This window comes from Alligator mississippiensis, chromosome 3 (assembly GCF_030867095.1).
Source record: "Alligator mississippiensis isolate rAllMis1 chromosome 3, rAllMis1, whole genome shotgun sequence".
Classification (NCBI taxonomy): domain Eukaryota; kingdom Metazoa; phylum Chordata; order Crocodylia; family Alligatoridae; genus Alligator; species Alligator mississippiensis.
Genome location: NC_081826.1, coordinates 56,522,773 through 56,544,289, shown reverse-complemented (window position 1 = coordinate 56,544,289; position 21,517 = coordinate 56,522,773). Strand labels below are relative to the sequence as shown.

The window sequence follows — 21,517 nt, the reverse complement described above, 5'->3', positions numbered from 1 at the left end:
CCTTGAGGTCCCTTCCAACTCTAATTTTTATGATTCTATAAAATTAGACAATTGGGCTTTCTAGATCCAGCAGAGGTAAAAGTGGAAGGATCTATCCAGTAGTAGGAACTAAAACAAGGAAAAAGAGGAATAAAAAGAAGCATGTGGTATTTTTCACTCTTTAACAAAAAGAAAAAAAGTAAGCCACACTTTTACAAATAAAAGATATTAACACCTTTCAGCTGCATAGCTTCAAGAAGCTTAAAAGCAAAACTGGGTGATCTGAACTGTTTTACATTAGAGGAAGACCTAGACATAACTAGTGTTTTTGAGACAGAGTGAAATGAGAATCTACTTGTGCAATCTACACTATTTCAGTATTTATGAAGCACTCATCAGTGCAGTATCTGAGCACCAATTGATATTGCTTACTTTCAGAGTATGTCACGTGAGTAGCTCTAACAAATTGAGCTGCAGATATGAAGCTTAAACCTTAGATTAATCAATGGACCGCTGTAATTTTTGGCTACAAGCCATGTAGCAAAAATAGATTGGGCAGTAGGTGTTAACACATAGCACTATAATGGGAAGGATTCCTTAGAGTCTTTTGTAAGGGAAGTTCTGGATGATGAGGATGTATACAGTCTCAAGCCTCAGAAAAAATGTGATGATAGAACACACTTTTAGAAGTGCCAGAGAAATTTCAAAAATGTCAGTTTGAGTAACTGCATAAACATTTGGACACTGATCCAATTAATATGGATGTGGGAGGGGTGGGTGCTTTTCATTACATTCTTTGTATAATTCTCAGCATTTTTTTAGGAAAGGTTTTTCCCCAGTTCCTCTGAAGTCAAAGCATGTATACTTCTCTAACAGAGCTGAGACTCAGTTTCTGTGTGTGTGTGCGCGCGCGCGTGTGTGTGCGCACGCGCGCACACGTGAGTGCATATGTATATTTCCTGGCCAGTTAAAGCACTGTATGGATTTAGTCTGTTTCTAGTGATATAGATGCATCCAATCCACACTATAATGTGTTATATCTGATCTGTGAGCAGCTATTGCAGGTGTCATCTTAAGTGAGGATTTGAAAGCCCATAGGAGGAGTCTTTGACAAAAACACTCTTACACACACTCAATTTTATTTTTGTTTGGGTAGATGATTAGAAGTATCTACACTGTCCTCAGCAAAAATAACCCCCACAAAGGCAATGATGCGATCTCCATATCTTCAAAGCAGCTTAGATTTTCCATTGTGAACATTGAATAATTTAAGTGGTATTTGGAGTGAACAGTTTGCAAAGAATCCGTAGATTGCTATAGTTCCACAAAACATTTGTTAAATAATTTGGAACAACAAATATTTCTGTGAAAATTATGTCTTCAAATTGTTCAAGCACAGAAAAGGGCTAAATTAAATTAATATGATTCACTGCAAATAGTTCACCTGGTTCTGCCTGACACTAAACTTTAAGAAATGGAAACTTTAAAACTGAAGGAAGCTAATTTAGTCACATGACAAGGCATAGAACAAGGATTTTTCAGGTCAGAAAAAGTATCCTTTAAAAATGGAAATCCAGTCAAGTGATGTTAATAGAACTGAACATACAGCTTGGCTAAGAGGAACAAATAAACGAAGATACATAGTAAAGACAAATAGGAATTGTTTAACTACATCAGAAATAAAAAGCCTGAAGGAGAGTCATTAGGTCTGCTAGACCACCGGAGTGTAAAGGAGTCAATCAGAGAGGACCCAGAGATGGAAGAGAAGCTAAGAAATTCTTTAACACTGATCTTTATCAAAAGATAAAGGAGAAGTACATATACTACAAATGTTCTTTAGAGGTAATTCTGGGGATGTATTGTTAGGGAAAGAGAACCAGGAAAAATCTACTATGTAAAAGCAGTGGAGAGCAGTAAATCTTTTGGATTCCTTTATACATATGGAATTTATGAATGGGAGTGCCATCATCACCTTTAACATGATGTCTGTTACCTTATCTCAAGCAGGATGCATAAGAAATAGAAATGTCTGGGGAAGAACAGAAATTACTAGAAATGAGGAGGTAAAGAAGGCCTATGAAAAGAAATTAACCTGGAATAAGGTAGAATAAAAAGAGGTATATGAAACAGTGAAGGATATTCTAAAGACCCACCTAGAATTCCATTTTTTTTTTCTTTCCTTTAAGACAAGGGGAAAAAAGCACACAAATAGACTATTTAAGTCCCTGGAGAGACTTGTATTAGCTTCAGTGGTCTTTGAATCAGGCCTAAGTATTGGATAATGTTTGACAATACTGTGTATATGATTAACAAATGAGGTAAAAAATTGTGTTTCAAATACACTTGATTAGTTTTCATGCCAGGAAACACTAACAGTCTCCATACTCTACACTGATGGGAGAAACAGCAGTTTCTATGAACCATAATGGCAGCCAAAAGACAAATACAGATGAACTGGAAAAGTTAAACTACTCTCAACATAGATTCATGCTTCAGTGCCTTTACAGGGGTAGCCAAGTAAGAGAAGTCTTCATTTTTGCATAATAAATGATTAACCGTACATCTCCAATCACATCTGGAAAACATTGCTAAGTTGCATTCTGAATAGCTGACATTCTCTGTTAATAGTTTTGTCTGCATAAACTGCTTTTCCTTATTGCAAAACATTTGATAAAATATTAATATAAAAATAAAATTACAGAGTACAATTTCCCAATTTATTATAAGGCTGTGTTTAACTTAGAATTAACTTACCAAAAATTATTCCCACATATCTTCACAATAGGACATAATCCCTTTCTGAACCAATTCTCAGAGAGTAGGAGGAAGAATAGAGAGCATTCTCTCCAACCCAGCAACTAAAGAAGGGGGGGGAGCGTGCTCACAGGAACCAAAATGGAAAAGTTGCCACTCCCTTTTGTTTGGAGGACATTCTCTCTCTGTCTCCAGCAGCTAGAGGAAGTCTGTGGTGGTAAATATGGTTTAAAAAGAAAAAGACAGACTAGATTATTCGAATGCATCTCTTCTATCTTTCAGAAGCAAAGGGAAGGAAATACTCTTCCTAGTTAACAGCAAAGGACAGGAAAGGGGAAAAGGGAGGAGAAGACAGAGGCCTTCACTGAGAGGTACAGTGAGTGGCAAATGAGAAATAAGAACATATGTAGGTGGAACAAATGGACACTATAGATATAATCAGTGACATTAGTTGGCAGAGGTACTATCACTATATGCCAATACGGCACTGCCTACTACAAAACTGCCACAGGCACAATTCTGTAACATAATAGTGTATTTCAGTAAGAAAAAAAATAATTATGTGTAACATTTCTGAAAAATCCACAAGCTTAAAACAAAGTACTGGAGCAGGGAAGGCACTTTTATTCCACTTTGCATTATCTAGTGTCTGTGATGGCCATCAGTGTATTATACCCTTGCTGCTAGTGGGACTTGTAGACATGGCAGAGCATTTGAGGAAACAGTTGCTAATTTACTGGTGGTGTTATGCATTGCTCAGATACATTTTCTTTGGGAATGAGGACCTTTGAAGATGACCTTAAAGAACAAAATTGGGAGTGACCACAGATTATGTCCAGACAGCTATTTCCGTGTGTGTGTGTGTGTGTGTGTGTAGTACTTTGCAAGTTAAGTCATTGAATCATAGAAAATTAGGGTTGGAAGGGACCTCAGGAGGTCATCTAGTCCAACCCCCTGCTCAAGGCAGGACTATCTCCAGCTAGATCATCCCAGCCAAAGCATTGTCTAGCCAGACCTTAAAAAACTCCAAGGATGGAGATTCCATAACCTCTCTGGGTAACCTATTTCAGTGTTTTACAATCCTTCTAGTAAGAAAATTCTTCCTAATGTCTAATCTAAACTTCCCTTGCTGCAACTTGAAACAATTACTCCTTGTTCTAGCATCTGCTACCACTGAGAACAGTCTACCTCCATCTTCTTTTGAACTCCACCCCCCTAGCAAGGTAGTTGAAGGCTGCTATTAAATCCCCTCTCAGTCTTTTCTTCTCTAAATAAGTCCAGTACCCTCAGTCTTTCTTCATAAGGCATGTCCCCCACCCCCTCACTGTTTTTGTTGCCCTCTGCTGGACCCTCTCCAATTTGTTCATATCCTTTCTGTAGTGGGGGGCCCAAAACTGAACACAATACTCCAGATGTGGCCTCACCAGTGCTGAATAGAGGGGAATAATCACTTCCCTTGACCTGCTGGCAATACTCCTACCAATGCAGCCCAGTATGCCATTAGACTTCTTTGCAGCGCCAATACACTGTTAGCTTATATTTAGCTTTTTGTCCACTGTAACCTCCAAGTCCTTTTCTGTAGAGCTGCTACCCAGCCAGTCAGCCTTCTGCCTGTACCAGTGCATGGGACTGTTCTGTCCTAAGTGCAGGACTTTGCACTTGTCCTTGTTGAACCTCAAGATTTCTTTTTGCCCAATCTTCCAAATTGTCAAGGTCACTCCGAATCCTAGCCTTACCCTCCAGAGTATCTACTGCTGCCCACTGCTTGGTGTCATCTGCAGACTTGCTGAGGGTGCACTCTATGCCACCTTCCAGGTCACTGATGAAGACATTGAACAAAATCTGGGGCACTCCACTTGATTCTGGCTACCAACTAGATATTGAGCCATTGATTACTACACTCTGAGCCTGATGCTCCAGCCAGTTTTCTGTCCACCTTATAGTCCATTCATCCAGCCCATACTTCCTTAGCTTGCCTATGAGAATGTTGTGGGTGACTATATCAAAAGCCTTGCTAAAATCAAGGTATACCACGTCCATTGGTCTCCCGACATCCACAGAACCAGTCACCTCATCATAGAAGACAATCAGGCTGGTCAGGCATGACTTGCCCTTCGTGAATCCATGCTGACTGTTCAGATCACTTTCTTCTCCAAGTGCTTGGAAATGGATTCCTTCAGGATCTGCTCCATGACTTTTCCATGGACTGAGGTGAGGCTGACTGATCTGTAGTTCTCTAGATCCTTCTTTTTCCTTTTCTTAAATATGGGCACTATGTTTGCCCTTTTCCAATCATCCGGGAGACTCCTGATCACCAGGAGTTTTAACAGATGATGACCAATATCTCTGCAATCTCATCAGCCAACTTCCTCAGTGCCCTCGGGTCCATCCTGTCTGGCCCCATGGACTTGTATATGTCCAGCTTTTCTGAATAGTCCCTAACCTATTCTTTTGACCCTGTTGGATGCTCACCTCCTCCCTAAACTGTGCTGCCAGGTGCAGTAGTCTGGGAGCTGACCTTGTCTGTGAAGACTGAAGTGAAAAAAAACATTGAGTACTTCACCCTTTTCTGCATCCTCTGTCACAACGTTCCCTCCCCCATTCAGTAAGGGACCCACACTTTCCCTGATCCTCCTCTTGCTACCAACATACTTGTAGAAACTGTTCTTATTACCCTTCACATCCCTTGCTAGCTGCAACTCCATTTGCTCTTTGACCTTCTTGACTTCATCCCTGCATGCCCGAGCAATGCTTTTATACTTTTGCCTCTTTATTTGTCCAATTTTCCACTTCTTATAAGCTTCCGTTTTGTGACTTAGTTTACTGAAGAGTTCTCTGCTAAGCCAAGCTGGTCTTATGCCATACTTGTTAGTTTTCCTGCGCATTGGGATGGTTTGCTCCTGCACTCTCAGTAAGACAAGGTAATCTGTGAAGTATTAACAAATATGCTGCTATTCAACACTAGCAAAGTATTCTACCCTAGACTGAATTCAGATAAATTAGTTTTGGAAAAAGGTATACATTCACAAAGTATAAATTACTGTTAGTTGTACATATTTCTGTATGTGTTCAAGTAACAGATAATATCCATTCATTAAGCATTCCCTTGCTCCAGAAATATTATTTTGTAGGTATCCATAATTTCCTTGAGTGCTTAGAAAGAGAGAAAGAAAACTGGGAGTGAAACCCTGGTCACAGCTCACATCAATGACAAAACACCATTAACTTCAATAGCACTAGTTTTTTACTCTATGGTTTTAACTTATACAAATGCTCATTTAGGACCAGATTCTAACAAGTCTTACTCTTGCAAATGGACCCATTGATGTCCATGTGGCTTTTCAGTTGAGAGAGGATGGTATGGTTCTGACTTGCTGAGGCAAAAATAGCTGCAAAGTGCTGTAGGAGTTGTGGCCTAAAGGATTAGAGACATTCTTTATATGCATATCTGCTTTTTACTAATATACAAGGTGTATACTAATTAAATTGAAAAAGTTGACCTTTTCCTTGCATTTTCCTTTGGACGTCCAAGGTGAGGAAATTTGTAATTCATTTGAATGCAATAAATGATTCAGCTAAGATCTTGAATGAGCTCTTTGACACAGAAAACTAGCCATCCTAGTCTCCCTTTGTGTTCTGCAGGACCTTATTTACAAATCTCTCTGACTTTGTACATCTTCTGGCAATAAGAGAAATTTGGGATATTCAGCATGTTAAATATCTGACTCTCATTTGTCTCTTAAATTATCTTTCAATCCCATGTTCCTGTCAAAGCCAAATATATTCACTCTTCATGAGTATCACAGGCTAAATACTGACATTCAGTTTCTATCAGTAGAATTGCCATTCTCCCAGTAGAAACCACAACTGTGCAGGGTTCAAGCTTTTTCTTCTGGAGAAAAAATGGCCATACCAGAAAAAACCCCCCACAGAAATAACCAGCATTAAATTGCTCATGGGTGAGTTTCTCCTGGGAGACTGAACATCTGTGCTTTCCCCTGGCTTAACTCTTCCTGGCAACCAAGAGAAGTGATCACATGCAAGACTCAGGTTTTAGCTAGACAAAATCAAATGCAACAGAATGTACAGTGCAATTTCATGAATGTTCCCATGCAAGGTCTGGCTTTCAGGAAGCAACAAGTGAAAGAACAACTAGAACAAGCATGCCCACCATAACCCAAAGACATAATTAGGAATAGGGTACATAAATACTATATCCTCACACAGTAACTAGCTACCTTAAAACAGAGCATGGTGGACAAGAAACTGTCATGGAGCTGGCAGAAGGCTCCTGTACCTTCCTAAGACTGGTGTCACCGCAATCTAAAGAGAGCATGGAGGCAGCTGCTTCCTTCATCCCATAAACAGGAGGGGTGGGAAGGATTAGCCCCAGCTGCTCCCTGCCTGCTTTTCACACAGGAGTTTCCAATGTGAGAATCAGGCTGGGGCTTTCTATGCTGCTTTATTTGCTCAGTTCCCACTGTCTCCTGCCTGCTTCCCCTTGGCCCCACTCCCTGGCTTTCAAACCCTCTGGCTTCCTATCCTCAGCTGAACAGTGGGGGCAGCAACTGAAAATCCAGCGCAGCTAGTAGCTGGGCTTGCAAGCCCAGTTCTCGGTTATGCTGGCTTTCCCTTCAATCCCCTCATTGCTCAGCTGAGATTTAAAAGCCAGAGGGGCCAGGAGTCAGTCTTAGGGAAAGCTTCCCAAACCTGGCTCCTAGCCACTCCAGTCCCTCAGCTGAGTGGTAGGGGTGGCAATTTAACAGCTAGAGGAGCCTGGCATGAGAAGTCTTTCCCTAAGCCCAGCTCCCAGCCCTACTGACTTCCCCTTGTCACCCAGGTGACTGAGAGCAGCATGGCATGAGGCTGCTGTGCCCTTGCAGGAAGGCTCCTAAGGCTTTGCTATGGAACCTGAGTGTTCCCCACACCACCCCTTGCACTCCTCTGGGTCAGCCCAGGGCAGTGCAAGGAGTGGAGCTATTCTTCTGTGGGGGAGAGTAGCCAATTAATTGGTGGGCTGGAGGGCATTTTCTTGGGGTTGCAACCCTCCTGAGGATATCTGTAGCAGCTGCTGCTTTTCAGCAGCCTCTTGACAGTCTGCCCACTTACCAGGTATGGGAAAGGGCAGGCTGCCAAATAATGGGCTCCCCTATGGGGAGGGGGTAGTCCAGATCTCCAGTGCCTCCTGGCTGAAGAGCTTGCCTGTGAAGTTCTCCAGCCATGGGGCTTGGTTCACATCTGTATGGTCCAACTCCTCGGCTAGTTTTCTACCAGCAGGAATTTATTCCAGTAAGAGAGAATGTCTGTACATAGCCACAGTCAATTAATGTAGTTACTTATCCATCATGCTCAGCCTCATATACTCATTTAATTTAGCTTTTTCTCATATGCATACACTACAATTAGTTATCTGCAACTGGTTGGTCATCCATATTCTGTTAATCACTCACTGCTTACCACTGGAAAGGAGCAGAGACACAGAAGAATCAAGAGAAGCATGGGCAGTTGATTTTCAGTGGAGGAAAAGAAAGGGCCCAGCAGCTTGAAATCCACTGGGCAGGACTTAGAGACTGCTGATCAGTAGAGAAACCACACTATTGCTGCTAAGCAGGGGAAAATGGAGATGTCTTGTTTACCTGATTACTATAGTACTCTTAAATTAAAGGAGAGACAGCTGTTTTAGGTCCACCATGCTGTGCTTTAACTCCGGTTGCTGGTTGATGTGTGAGGATTTAGCATTTATCTGCCCTATTCCTAATTATGTCTTTGGGTTATTGTGGGAACATTTGGTCTATTTGTTCTTTCACTTGCTGCTTCCTGAAAGCCAGGCCTTGCTTAGGCCTGAGTAGGAATACTCCTGAAATAGCACTGTACATTTTGTAGCATTTGACTTCGGCTAAAACCTGGATCTTGCATATGGATCACACAGGATCCACACAAGCAAAACTATATGTCCATGCCTGATTTCATTAGGACTGTGACTGGTCATATGTTTTTGCCTGCATGAATCTGACTGCAAAATATATAGCTTAATTAATTACTGTGTACAGTATAGACTATATATAATAAAGCATACATTGGGCTAATTAACTTGGTTTCTGTAGCCTTAACTTCTGCAGTTTTCATCTCTTTTATGATGCTAACTACTGGAATAGCAGCATTTTTGCATTTGATTCTAAATCACTTATAAGAAAAATGTTGATAATGTTAAACTCAAAGCCCAACATCAAAAGGGATTTTCAACATTTGGATAAAATAAAACCAGGTGTGAATAAAATATAATATTGCAGTAGTAAGTGTTATTAAAATCATTAAGGTACTTTGAATCATATGTTCTATTTATTTTCAAAGCTGACATCTGTAAATGTATATAGGTAGAATTCTTGTAAATTTAAAACAGAGTATTAGAATTTGCGTCATCTGAAGCAGCATTGCATTTTTGTTGAATCTGTGACTGAAATTTTAACAACTAAATGCTTAGTAAAATGTGAAGCAAGAAAAAAAGTTGCTAAGAATTGGTATTTATGGAAACTCAGTACAGATGTGCACCCTACCCTGTAGTACATTTTGGTGTTTCGGCTCAATACTTGTTTTAAGGCATGCTTGGTATTTGCCCTCTTTTAAATTTTGAACAATTGTTTTTATACTGGAACTACTGCATTTTCATTGGATTGTTTTGATCAACCTGACAGTGTAAATTTGCAGCAGTCATAAGCATGCTTGCTGTTTTTCCTAAAGAATATATGAGAAGCTTGATTATCAGGTTTTTGTCCATTAAATATATTTCTGAAATGAGCATCATACATATTTTTAAATGAATGCCAAATGTATTTTCTAAGAGTGAATTCCACTGAAAACCAAGGCAGCCAATTTATTCTGTGCATAATAATGATATTAATTTTTATGGTGTGTATAAGTTACATTTTGATTAGTTTTTTGTATGATTAAAAATTTGCAAAGCCTTTATGGCCCCCAGGAGCCTACCTGTAATAAACAGCTCTCACCTTCCAAACCATAAAACAGGTCTGCACTGCAGTACTTGAACGTTAGAGCTAATTGCCTTGCTACATCAAAGGGAGTACCAGAGGACTGAGAAAAATCACAGAAGGGGGATGGGGGGTAGGAGACAGCTTCACCTCTAAAGGTTATGTGTTTGTGGCTTGGTGGAGCCCTGTAAAGTTATGGCCTCAGAACTGCTGTTTGCGATTAAGTTGATGGGGAAAGTCTATCCTGCAATCTCTCCCCGCTGCTGACACAGAGTCTTTGTTCACATTCAGATTTCTCAAACTGTTGCCAGGGTCAGGCTGAGGTCAGACACCATGATGATGTATAGGAGAACATGTCTGGGAATTTCTCTCACACTTAAAACACATACCAGAAAAACAGGAGAGCACCCTGCAAAATTGTCTGATGAGACCCAGATGATACTGTAGCTTTTCTTGTAGTACCTTCATAATTTTCTTCCTCTTTTCCTGACACACACACACAATGTTTTATTAATGTGTGCCATGATAGCCCTTACAATTTTATGTCCCCTCAAGATAAGGACACTCAGTAGCACTTTGACACTTCATTTTCCAGCCCAGGGGGATTGGGCCAGTAAATCTAGTGAAAGAAGGAATGCGTCCATTCCCAAGGATGAGTCAAAAAGGAATTGCCATAAGCTGTTTTAGGTCATGGGGCCTGACACTGGATATGAGTCTCATGTGTGTGCACTTGGCATTAACACAGCCCAATCCAGTCATGATCACAGACGCACAGCATCCCAAACTGTGCTCCCCTGCCACCCTAACAAATACAGCCTCATTTCCAGCTGTGACTAAAATGCCTACCATGTTTGATTAGTAATCATCACTGAGAGCAGAGGGGAGTGGGGAGAGGCAAAAACAGCCAGAAGTGGTTCCCCTCCCCCCATTTTGATGTTAATATTTGTGTGTGCATTTATTGTTAAAAGCCTTTCTCAGTATTGTTTGAACAACAAATGGATATTGATGCTTAGCTTTCCTTATATATTGGCATTAGGGAGTCTGTTTTACATTTTGGCTGGTACTTTTAAAATTCAGAGTCGCAGCTTTTTCTCTTGTTCTCTTGTAATTTTACTAAAGGTTTTACATAGAGTTGAGAAGCCGGTAAGCTCACTACTGTCATTCTCAGGGTTGTTTGCCTAAGTGTACAGTTTCAGTGCATGGTTGGCAAGTAAGGCACTAAGTAGCAATTTTTTTGTGCTCAGCTGCTACATATGACAGAGGATATTTCATTCTGCTGTCAGAATGTTATTAATAAAACATGGGGTGCGGAGAGGGCCACTATTTCCCCTTTCAATCACTATAGCATTTACAATGAAAATTTTATGCAGTGTGTAATTTTCAGTTAATGCTTGACACTTAAAATGTCGGTAGCTGCATTTTGTATGGTTCCTGAAGGGTTAATTGTATCATGTTCCCTGCATAAAAGCTTTGCTTATCAAAAGTGAATAGAAGAGTGTATGCAAATGCTTGTCTGTGACCTTTTGCCTTTCCAGGGTTAATTTATATGGTCATTAAAGATTTTATGAAATTGAGCAGCCTGGTGCTTTGAATCCCATTTTACCTTCACCTCCTAATTTATATAATTCCTACCTGAACTGGGAAATATGATTTTTATTTTTTTGTACTGCAATGAAAACAGCATGCTTTGCTGTAGGGAGTTGCAAGTCTGGTTATCGGGCATTACTCAGATTGCTAAAAATTCATTAAAATGTGACATCAGCACAGTGAGAGACAAATGATCACAGGATGAAAAGGAACAGTGGGCCTTTCATGGATTAGTGCTACACAGCCCCAGCATAGAAGCTAACCACATAAACAGATTAATCCACCAGTAGCAGCATAGCTAAGATTTACAGAATAATTAAATAGGGTTGAGTTACTGTGAAGATTTCCATGTAATCTAGCTGGTGTGAACACGTAAGTGAGGTGCTGGTAATGCCGCTTCCTTAGGAGCAATATACCAAGTTGGATCATTTACCTTGAATAGCTCCCCCTGGAGACAAAATTTGAGACTTCTCCAACAAAGCCAAAGGTTTATACCTAATACAGTACACAATTAGCAGGATACAGTTATACTAATAGGATTTATATTCTAGTTTCTTTGGGGGGGCGGGGAGGAGGGACTTTAAAACACATTTTTATATTTGCTTTCTTTTGTTCAATATGTCTTGCATGTTCATTTTAAAATTCAAATCACTCCTAGCCAACAAATACCAATGAGGCGCTTTAGATGTGTCACATTCATGAGTATTGTATGCTCTGATAAAGTTATGTTTATAATTCCTGAGTAGAATCTGAAATATTACAGATTATTCATAACTAATATCAAATTTCTTTAACTACCCATTCTTCTCCCACCCCTCTTTCTTCACCTCCCCACCACTATCCTTTAGTGCTGTTCTTATTAAAAACTGTATTTTTAATTAATGTTAAATGGTCACTAAGTTAGATCTTCTCTGTGCTTATCCACAGAAGAACAAGGTGAAGATACAGAAGGGTCTACTAAAAGTATATCAGTGGCTGTTGCTGATGATAAAGACACAAGTGAGAGAGACAATAGTGAAGGCAAGAAAGCTAGTAAAGACTCTGGTAAGATGCTAGAATTTTGTCCCCCCACCCTCCCCACTTCCTCACCCCTCTTTTTTCTAAACTTATTAAATGCACTTTCATTTGAAGCTGTCTGGACATTCCCACTACTATTCATTGCATGTGCATTTTGCATGTGATTTCTATCAGTAGCCTCCCATTGACCTATTTTTAATCATAACCATCTGACAGGATAGATGCGGATAAGTTGAAGAATATTACAGGACGACCAGTGAGATTATTTTTTAATCAAATCAGTTTGTGTGCTTGTAATTTTTTAAGCGCCTTTCATTAATCTTAGCTGTACTTGTGATTCCTCTGATGGCATATTAATTTTTCATAAGCGGAGGATTAGGTACCACTTGAATTTTTTTCCTGCAATCAAATTTTGCCCCCCTTACAGCCCTAAGAACGAAGGGTTATATATATTTTGTTCCTGCTCTCTGATGACTCTCATTCAAGAATCTGCCCTCTTCCTGGGCACTTATTTGAGGTATTTAGAAAAAATACACAAAATCCAGTGAAAAAGTTTGCAGATGATTCAGCCTAAGAAAGAGGAAATATCATTGAAAACGGATTATGGGTTGGGTAATTTTGATCTCCTGGAACAGACAAAGCCCAGTAATGAAAGCTACTGTCTTTGAAAACAAAAATCCTATGTCATGACATTTACTTGTGCACAAACAAACCTAGAGCCAGCATCTGGTGTAGATACCCAAGGCTTTTTCTGTGTTTGATTTGGCAAATATGTGACTTCATCCATGCTTTTTATGTATGAGATGGAAATCTATGGTCGCAATGAATATTACATTGGCTACTTTTGCTGCACGCTATACCTAGTTACATTATGTTGGATTCATTGAAGCAGAAGAAGTGCTGAAACAGGTTGAAGCCTATTAGTTTCAGGTAGTCATATATCTTTCCCTTGTATTCCAATGACAGCAGCATATAAAAGAGCTTGTATTCTCCATAAAGACATTTAGTTGTACAGAAAATATAATTTTACATACAAAGTTACTTAAACTAGAATTAGTCCATATTGGTAATTCAGTCTTTACATATTAAAAAAATGGAAATTTATTTAAAAAATATGGATTGCTTTTTCTCTGCCAAATTAATTCAAAAGACTGTGTTAGGGATTAAAGTGAGGTTTAAATTTGCTTGTTGATGTGTTGAGGTCAATATCTATTACAGTTTCAGAATCTCAGCAGCATTTCAGTTTTTTTAGTTTTGAAATCAAGGGACTACAGAAAGTCTGATGATGACAAACATAGTGTTGAGAAAGACACTATGTTATGGTTTAAAATATATATCCCCCTTGGCTGGCTCATTGACTTGGAAGGAGCTGTCTGCAGTACTATAAAGTCATGCTCCAAAGCTGGCTTGGGTCTTGCTGGGTTGTCTAATCACTGGGTCATCCTGGACATGTTTTAAGGGAAAGATGACAACCACTTGACGCAAACATTTCCTATCATGCTGTCCACCTAGGGGGCACTGGAATCCACTTCAGAGGATTTATCTGCCTGTTCTCTGTAAAACAAACTCATTCATAGTTGTTTAGGAAAGAGGGAGGTATTAAAGGTCCAGCGGAGAAAATGATGGAATCTAGAGAAATAGCGTGGGGGGAATTCTCAAGATTCCATCAGGATTAGTCTATCATCTGGGCCAAGTTTAATTAGGGCAAACCTATGTCCAGATGCCTGCTGGGTGCACTACAAAAAAACAGCATAATTGTTGTGCACTCCCGTGTCAGCAATTACGCAGATATCTTGGCAATAAGTTCCATATAAAAACAAATGCTGAAATATACATGATCGCTCTGATGCTTTACAGCAAGCACAGAAAATAGTTTATAGTATAAGCACATGAGTTGACCTTTTAGAAACTTAAAAAAAAATCTAAATTAATTCTGCATATGTAACACTCAAGCCATCGTCTTACTTCTCACTTAGCTGACAAGTATTTCTAATGACTGCATAACTGCTTATGTATAATTGAATGTTAATTTGGGGGTTTTTTTCATGAATTGAGCATTGAAAGTCTTGCCAAAGAATCTCAGGAAAACCAATAAATGAATCACAATCTTAACAAGTTAGACAGGAAAGTGGTGTGACCCCTCTTTAGCATAGAATCTATTAGACAAGAAAGGATTAACATGCATTTAGTAACAGTATGTTTGTGTAAGCTGTTGTGCTGTATTGCTTACCTTATCTCAAAGACTGGAGCTTTCAAAATGAGACTTGGCAATATGCAAGTTATATTTGTTGAATATTCATTCAGAATAGAAAAGCCTACTAATGCCTCATTTATATTGTCATTTAAATCTAGTGCCACTTTAGATTAATTATAATCCAAATTACAGCTCTATGCAATGCAAGAATTAATATGGAATTTATCCAGATTAATATATTTGCATTGAAAATGTAATATGTCTCTGCCATGGCTAAGGGGAGCACTTTTTAATAAGGTAGTAAACATGAGGAAGGATGGAAATTAACCTTCATTATTGCAATGAAAATTATCCTTTCATTCTGCTCTAATTAGAAAGAATACAGTACCAGTAATTACAATTTTAGAATTATTTTGGAGTTGAATAACATCATTTGATATGTCAGAAGTTTTAAATTATGCAATATTTATCAAATACATTGATTCATAAATAACAAATCACTATTTTTATTATATTTTAGGGATTTTATTTCATGAGTACACATTTTATTGGACTTTCCCTGTTTGTTATTATTAACATAAACATTTTTATTTTTATGTTAGGATTTTGGAATTATGAAATAGGTGATTGGATCTGAATTGCAGTAAATGCCATTTTTGTATTAGCAATCTCACTTGTGTTAAATAATTCTGTAAGTGACAGGTAGTCATTGACTAGTCTATTTCATTGTGCTTATTTATAATTAAGCTTAGTTTTTTTAACTAAAAGCATTGAAATTACATTATTCTTCTAAAATAATGCTGTGCATTTTACAACATAAAATGCATTATGACTATTTAATTAGCCAGAGAACAACAAGTAGTGTGTGTCTAGAACAAAAAGTGTATATTTAAAACACAAATAACAACAAGGTTTAGTTTTTAGTTTTTTAAACTACATATTGAACACAATGCCAATGGAATATCCAGCTTTACACACAGGAAAATATTGCAGATTCAAGACCTTAAAACGCCCCCCCCATTAAAACCTAACTTTGTTTATTCGTGCTACACAAAACTTCTTAAAACATTGAATTCACTAGTGAAAATCCATTAGGCATTAGGGCACTTTGGTTGTGTCATTTAAACTATAAGGAGGTGATTTTCCATTGCTTTGCACTACCATTATCATGTAAACTTGTGCTAAGTGAGTGCATAGTACAATATACTACTAATCTGATTTGGGTAGTGTTTTGCACTCAAGTCTACACAGGTGAGTTTTGTGATTATAATTGGTCCTTTGGCATAAGTGCTGTCTTCTGTAGTAGGAGGTGGTACATAATATAAACACACTACAGCCTAAATTCTCTGAAAAGTTGTATTCCAGTACATATACAGATGTAGATCTGTTTGCATAACCTTGTTTTGTTTGCTTTCTTTTAAATTCACTGAAATCACATTGGACCAGATACTCAGTTTAGTATGCCATAAACATGTCATTTCGCACCAGCTGAAACTCTGGTCCATCATCTTTACAAAGAAACATTTTTAAGGGACATGATATAGGTAAGAGACAATAGTCAACTGTTAGACATCTTTGACAGTTGGAAAAGAAGAGAGGTTAATAATTTGAACCCATCTTTCTAAAACTTGAAAAGTAACCTTTCCCTGTTAATATAGCATGTCATTTTTTATTTCCCATAACTCTCACCTTTAAGTCATTTAAATAACAATATTATACTGCCAAGTAAATAATGATGTGTTAGGAGGTTGGTATTAGCAAGAACCCAACTGGGTCCTAAAATGATGGTGCACATCATCACTTTGTATATTATGCCTTTAACCATCAAGAATTGAATTCTGCAGCCCTTAAGCAGGCAATACATACATCCTGGCTGAAGTAAAGCTGTAGGTTCAGTTCCTTTAAAATGTCAAAATTTGCTGGGGCTCCATAAACTAAGCTTTTCAAATATTAAATTGCTGTTAACAAATCGGACATTAAAGCTAGGAAAATGCGGTAATAATAAATTTCTGGAGCATGCCATAATTATTAGTCTAAATTACACAAAAGCAAATAATTACAACTTTAGGAATCAAACCCAACATGTGAGAGGTGACCATTAATGGATATATGATAATGTATATTCATATGTTTACAAAATGTCATGTGGAAAATGCCACAATATTATACTGCATTCAGTTGTCTGTCATTTGGCCTAGGGTTTCTTTTTGTTTGTTTATATGGTGAGAGCTGTCTCCTGGTTTTACTGTCTTTTCTAAGGTTCCTTTGTTAATATCTAATATTTTATTATGTCTGTATGATAGGTGAAAATGGTCTTGCTTTTTCTACACAAAAATACAAGTATTTTCTTTATTAATTTTACCTTGTTTCTGTAACATCTGTGACCTTATATTTTAATTAAAACTAGGTTATTGTGCAATGAGGTGCAATTTGTTCATTTATATGAACCTTATGTGGATTGAAAAAATCAAGATAAATCTTCATGCATAGCATACAATCAGATTACCCCTGGACTATATATTTACGTTGGGTCTGATAGCAATCAATGGTTTAGCTTCATTGCATTTCAAGATGTATTTGCACCCAGTTGTCCAGTGATAGTGTCCTCACCCTGGAAATAATTTAGTTGCAAATTGACTGGAAGATGGTGAAAATTGAAAGTTAAAATTAGAAATACTCATAATAAACAGCAGAAAAAAGGTCAGATGATGCCGCACTATGATGAGATTGGAATGGTTGGTAAATGAGGTTTTGTGTTTGTCGTGAGATGTATGTGACATGCCTACCCAATGCTCTTGTAATATCCAGCCTAGCAGAAGAGATTATCTGGCAAATTGACGCTGGAAAGAATTTTCTGATGGACTGGGAAATTAGAATTGCACTCTCCTCTTTGATGTGTGCAAGACTGGGCCACATTATACAGCTAGTTCAGGCATAATATTAAATATAGTGTTTAATACTTAATAGTAGAACTGTCTCTAGAAAACAATTATATTCTTGGTTTTGATTACAATACCACAGATGTTTACACCCTGAATTTTTATACTAAAGCAATAGAAAATGACTGATCTTGGTATATAATTAATATTCAGTTAGCTCTTAAATCCTGTTTTCCACAGTGGGTTTTTTTTCAGGCTCATTATATTTAGCTTGAGAATTGTAACCTAAACAGCACAATCATTGCATTGCTCAAACATTTTATAAAAGGGAAAGGTAATTAAACTTTAGCTAATTCATTATTTTTGACAACAAAGATATATGAGTGAAAGAGGATTTGTAATGTAATATAGAAACGTAATACAGAAATTGAGACTGAGATGCTGAAGAAAGCATTTTATTGATTAATCTTTTAAGACAATTTAAGGTTATCTAAACAAGAAACGAGTCAATTTTTAAATATTTTATAGACTCCCCATCAAAGATAAATGTGTGTTTTTTCTTTGGACTTTGAGTTTTAAAATTATTTTAATTAAATTCATTTTTCTTGCAATTATTTAACATAAATATGAGGAAGAATAATAGGCAGTAGAATCACAGTTCTTTTTGCAACGTAATGCTTTTAAATTTAAAATATATTCTTAAAACTTATGTTTTCGGAACAGGAATAGTCTCATTAGAGAAGGATCCAAAAGTGAATGCTGTGATAGGGACGCAACAACTCCTTCCAGCAAAAGAAGACGATGGTGCATCTAAAAAAACAAAGCCTCCAGAGGACAATAAATTTGGGCATGAACAGGTAAATGAAATAAAAATAACTTCCTTTCCTTATAGAAATCTTTCAAATAGCTCCAGAGTAAAACCAAGATGATGTGCTATTAAGACAGCAATATTATCAGGTCATTAAAAGCACACTGACTAATAGCCTGCATCTTCATTTGCTGTTTTTCAGTTCTATCAGTGTCCTTATTGTAACTACAATAGTAGGGACCCAAATCGTATCCAGATGCATGTCCTGTCACAGCATTCAATGCAACCTGTTATCTGCTGCCCCCTCTGCCAGGATGTCCTCAGCAACAAAATGCATCTCCAGCTTCATTTGACCCATTTGCACAGTGTATCCCCTGATTGTGTGGAGAAACTGCTTATGACAGTAAGTGTTCAAAATACTGATGCTCATGCAACAGAAATGTAGCCAAACACCTTGGCAATGAATTTGATGAGACACAGTATTCCGTTACCCAGAGCTAGGGGATGAGAGTCAGGACTTTTAGGTTTTGTTCTCACATCAGCCAGAAGCTTGGGAAAGTCAGTGCAGCCAGATTATCCAGACTGTGGTATTTTTGGCTCAAGGACCTCATAGTTTTTTACAAACGTCAGGTTCACAACGCCTGTGTGGTTAGGATTATTAGATCCAAACTTGAGATATGAACTTAGACACCAAGAGGCAAGTGGCCTGATTTAAAAAAAAAAATGACTTTGATGAGGATTATAGGTTTTTACAAAGCATTATTTTTTATTATTAGTTTATCGTTTTTCTGACTTTTCTGAAGTATTTAAAAACATCATATTATGCAATTAGAGTTTTAAAATAAATTCCTTGAGGTTAGATACAAAAATTAGATACTGATGTATCATATATAACAATAACATTGTATGTTTTTCATTATGCTTCATAGCCTGTATTGTACAATATTTGTAGAAGAGCTGACTAGAAAATAACTTCATTTTGCACAAAATTTTAAGATTTTAACATTACTTTTGATCCACAAGAGAGACCTTAGATATTTTCACAAAAAAATGACAAGCATGAGAGAGAAACAGACTCTGAATAGCTATAAGCCCATTGGCTTGGGCATATATTCAGGATTTGAGAAACCCAGGTCCAAGTCCTTACTTGGAATAAGGCAGGGACTTGTATCTAGGTCTCAAATCCAAGGTGAGTGCCTTAGTCAGGGGTTATTAGCTATTTAGATGATGCATGCCCTCTTCTATTCCTCCCACATAAGTTCCATCCCAGACCAAGAAACCTTCTCCCCCAACCCCACCCCCTCCAAAAAAAAAAAAAAAAGCTGCCTAGAAAAAAAAAAATCATTTCAAGGAATCAGCATGCTCCAGTGGGAACTGTCTCATTGAAAACTTCTCAAAAAGTTCTAATGAATAATTCTGATATTTACCTAGATTTAAGTAGAAAACAAAGGGCCACAATTCTTCCCCATCTTCTAGCTGCTTTTTTTTTTTAAATATGTTTCTGGTGGATCCAGTCCCCATTTGCTTCCCCTCTGCACCTAGGGATTTCACTCACCCATCACACTAGCAGAACAGTTTCTTCTGGTTTTGAGCATAGGGGAAGTAGCTAAGGAAAAGAAAGCCAGGATGAATAGCTGTTGAGGCCTGAAGCCACTTTAAATCATTCTAGGAGCTAAACTGGCCCTAAACTGAGCTCAGAATCCAGAAAATGATGAAAATAATGTATATTTGTCTTTTTCCCTGCCTTCACTCCTTAATCCTATACAAAGTATAGTTCCATCAGGCCAGCAAATTTTGGCTCATCACATGGAAATCCTGCAGCTGTTAAAACTTACCTTTTTTCATTTTCTAATTTTATTTTCTATTGTTTTCACTGTGCAAACTACATTGGTGTTTTTCTTTCAACATTTAGCTTTCATGATTTGTATCATCCTGTTTTAGCCTTTTATCTCAGAGTCTAGGTGTGAAACGGATCGCTACCTAACGTAGATATCTCTTTTTTTCTAAATATGTAGCTCAGTGGTCAGAGGCATCTGTTAACACTGTGCGGTTCTCTTCCCCAGTTAGTAAGTACAAGGTCCTCAATGAGAAGAGGACAGAGACTACAAAAGGAAAAGGCAGTAATGGAACAGGATGATCATGATAAGGGATGCACATCATCACCTGTCTGACTCCATGGAGATTTCAGGAAAGATAATAAAACTAGGGGCAAATTTTCTTTACACACTGACATCCTGAAGTGTTTTGGGACCTGTTGTTTGGCAATGTGACTAGGTTGAAGGAGGGAATGGCCACCTTTCCTGCTCCCATTGTTTGACTGGACCATGGTTTTATACAAAATGGGTTAAGATGTCAGCAAAACATCTGGTTTCTTTATGACACCAGCATCTTCCAAAGGGGGGAAAAAGATTAAAGCCTTTGTTTTTAAATAGAAGTTTATTTTTTTCCATCTATCATAAGAAGCTGGCAGCAGTTTGACACAGTATTCTCCTTACACTGTTTTATTTTTCCCCTTAAAACTGTAATTCTCTCAGGGCATTTTTTCAATTTTTTTTTTTTGAGGGGAAATAAAGGAAAGTGGGGGGTTTTCATTTCTTTTTTGGTTTTTGAGTGGTAGAATTTTGGTGAGTGACAGAGAGAGAAAGGAGAGAACCTTAATGTTCCTCATCTAAATTGTCATGTTTACTACGAATAACATGTGCTGTCCATAGCTGGTTTCCTGATCACAAAGGAAAAAAAAAGATGTTTTGGTAAACTTTTATCTCAGGGACATCTACATCTTTGGGTGGGTTTTTGCTTGTTTTTTTCTCACTTTTCCACCCAGTATAGCACCAAAGTCACTAGTCCTCAGAGGATTCTGTCTGTGCATCAATATGTGAATCGTATTTTAGTTTTATGATTCTTTTTTATCTGATTAGAATTGTTTTTTCTCAGTGGAAAAAAAAAGTGAATATTTTTTTTCCACTCTCATCTCTAACAATAATGGCTCAATGGATTTTGTTCAAAGGTTTTTAAAATGTCATGCTCTGGCAGACACCAAACATAAAAAAATTCAGCCCTTATCTTAGGCACTTTTATAACTCCTGTTACCACAGTATCTAAGTGCCTCAAAATCTTCAATATAGTCATTCTTCCAACATGCCTTTGAGGTAGAAACTATCATCTCCAATGTTACAGATGAGGCATTGACTAACTTGGCTGAGCTCCTACAGGGAGTGTTTGGCAGAACAAGAAATTGAGCCCAGCTATCCTGAGCACTAAGGTAGCATCCTAACTCCTAGACCATCCTTGCCATTTATTTTGAGTGTAAAAT

The 21,517-nt window shown here is 37.8% G+C and overlaps 1 protein-coding gene across 4 annotated transcripts in view; it reads left to right on the top strand.

Annotated features, from left to right (window-relative positions):
- The window catches only part of ZFHX4 (zinc finger homeobox 4), a 178,256-nt gene that overhangs the window by 136,963 nt on the left and 19,776 nt on the right, over window positions 1-21,517 (top strand). For 3 of the 4 annotated variants that reach the window (XM_019498613.2, XM_019498611.2, XM_019498612.2), the window contains exons 5-7: window positions 12,234-12,350; window positions 18,120-18,253; window positions 18,407-18,607. In XM_019498613.2, coding sequence (XP_019354158.1) covers window positions 12,234-12,350; window positions 18,120-18,253; window positions 18,407-18,607 — 452 coding nt within the window. The remainder of the gene's footprint in view (window positions 1-12,233; window positions 12,351-18,119; window positions 18,254-18,406; window positions 18,608-21,517) is intronic. The other variant, XM_019498614.2, reaches the window with a different exon arrangement.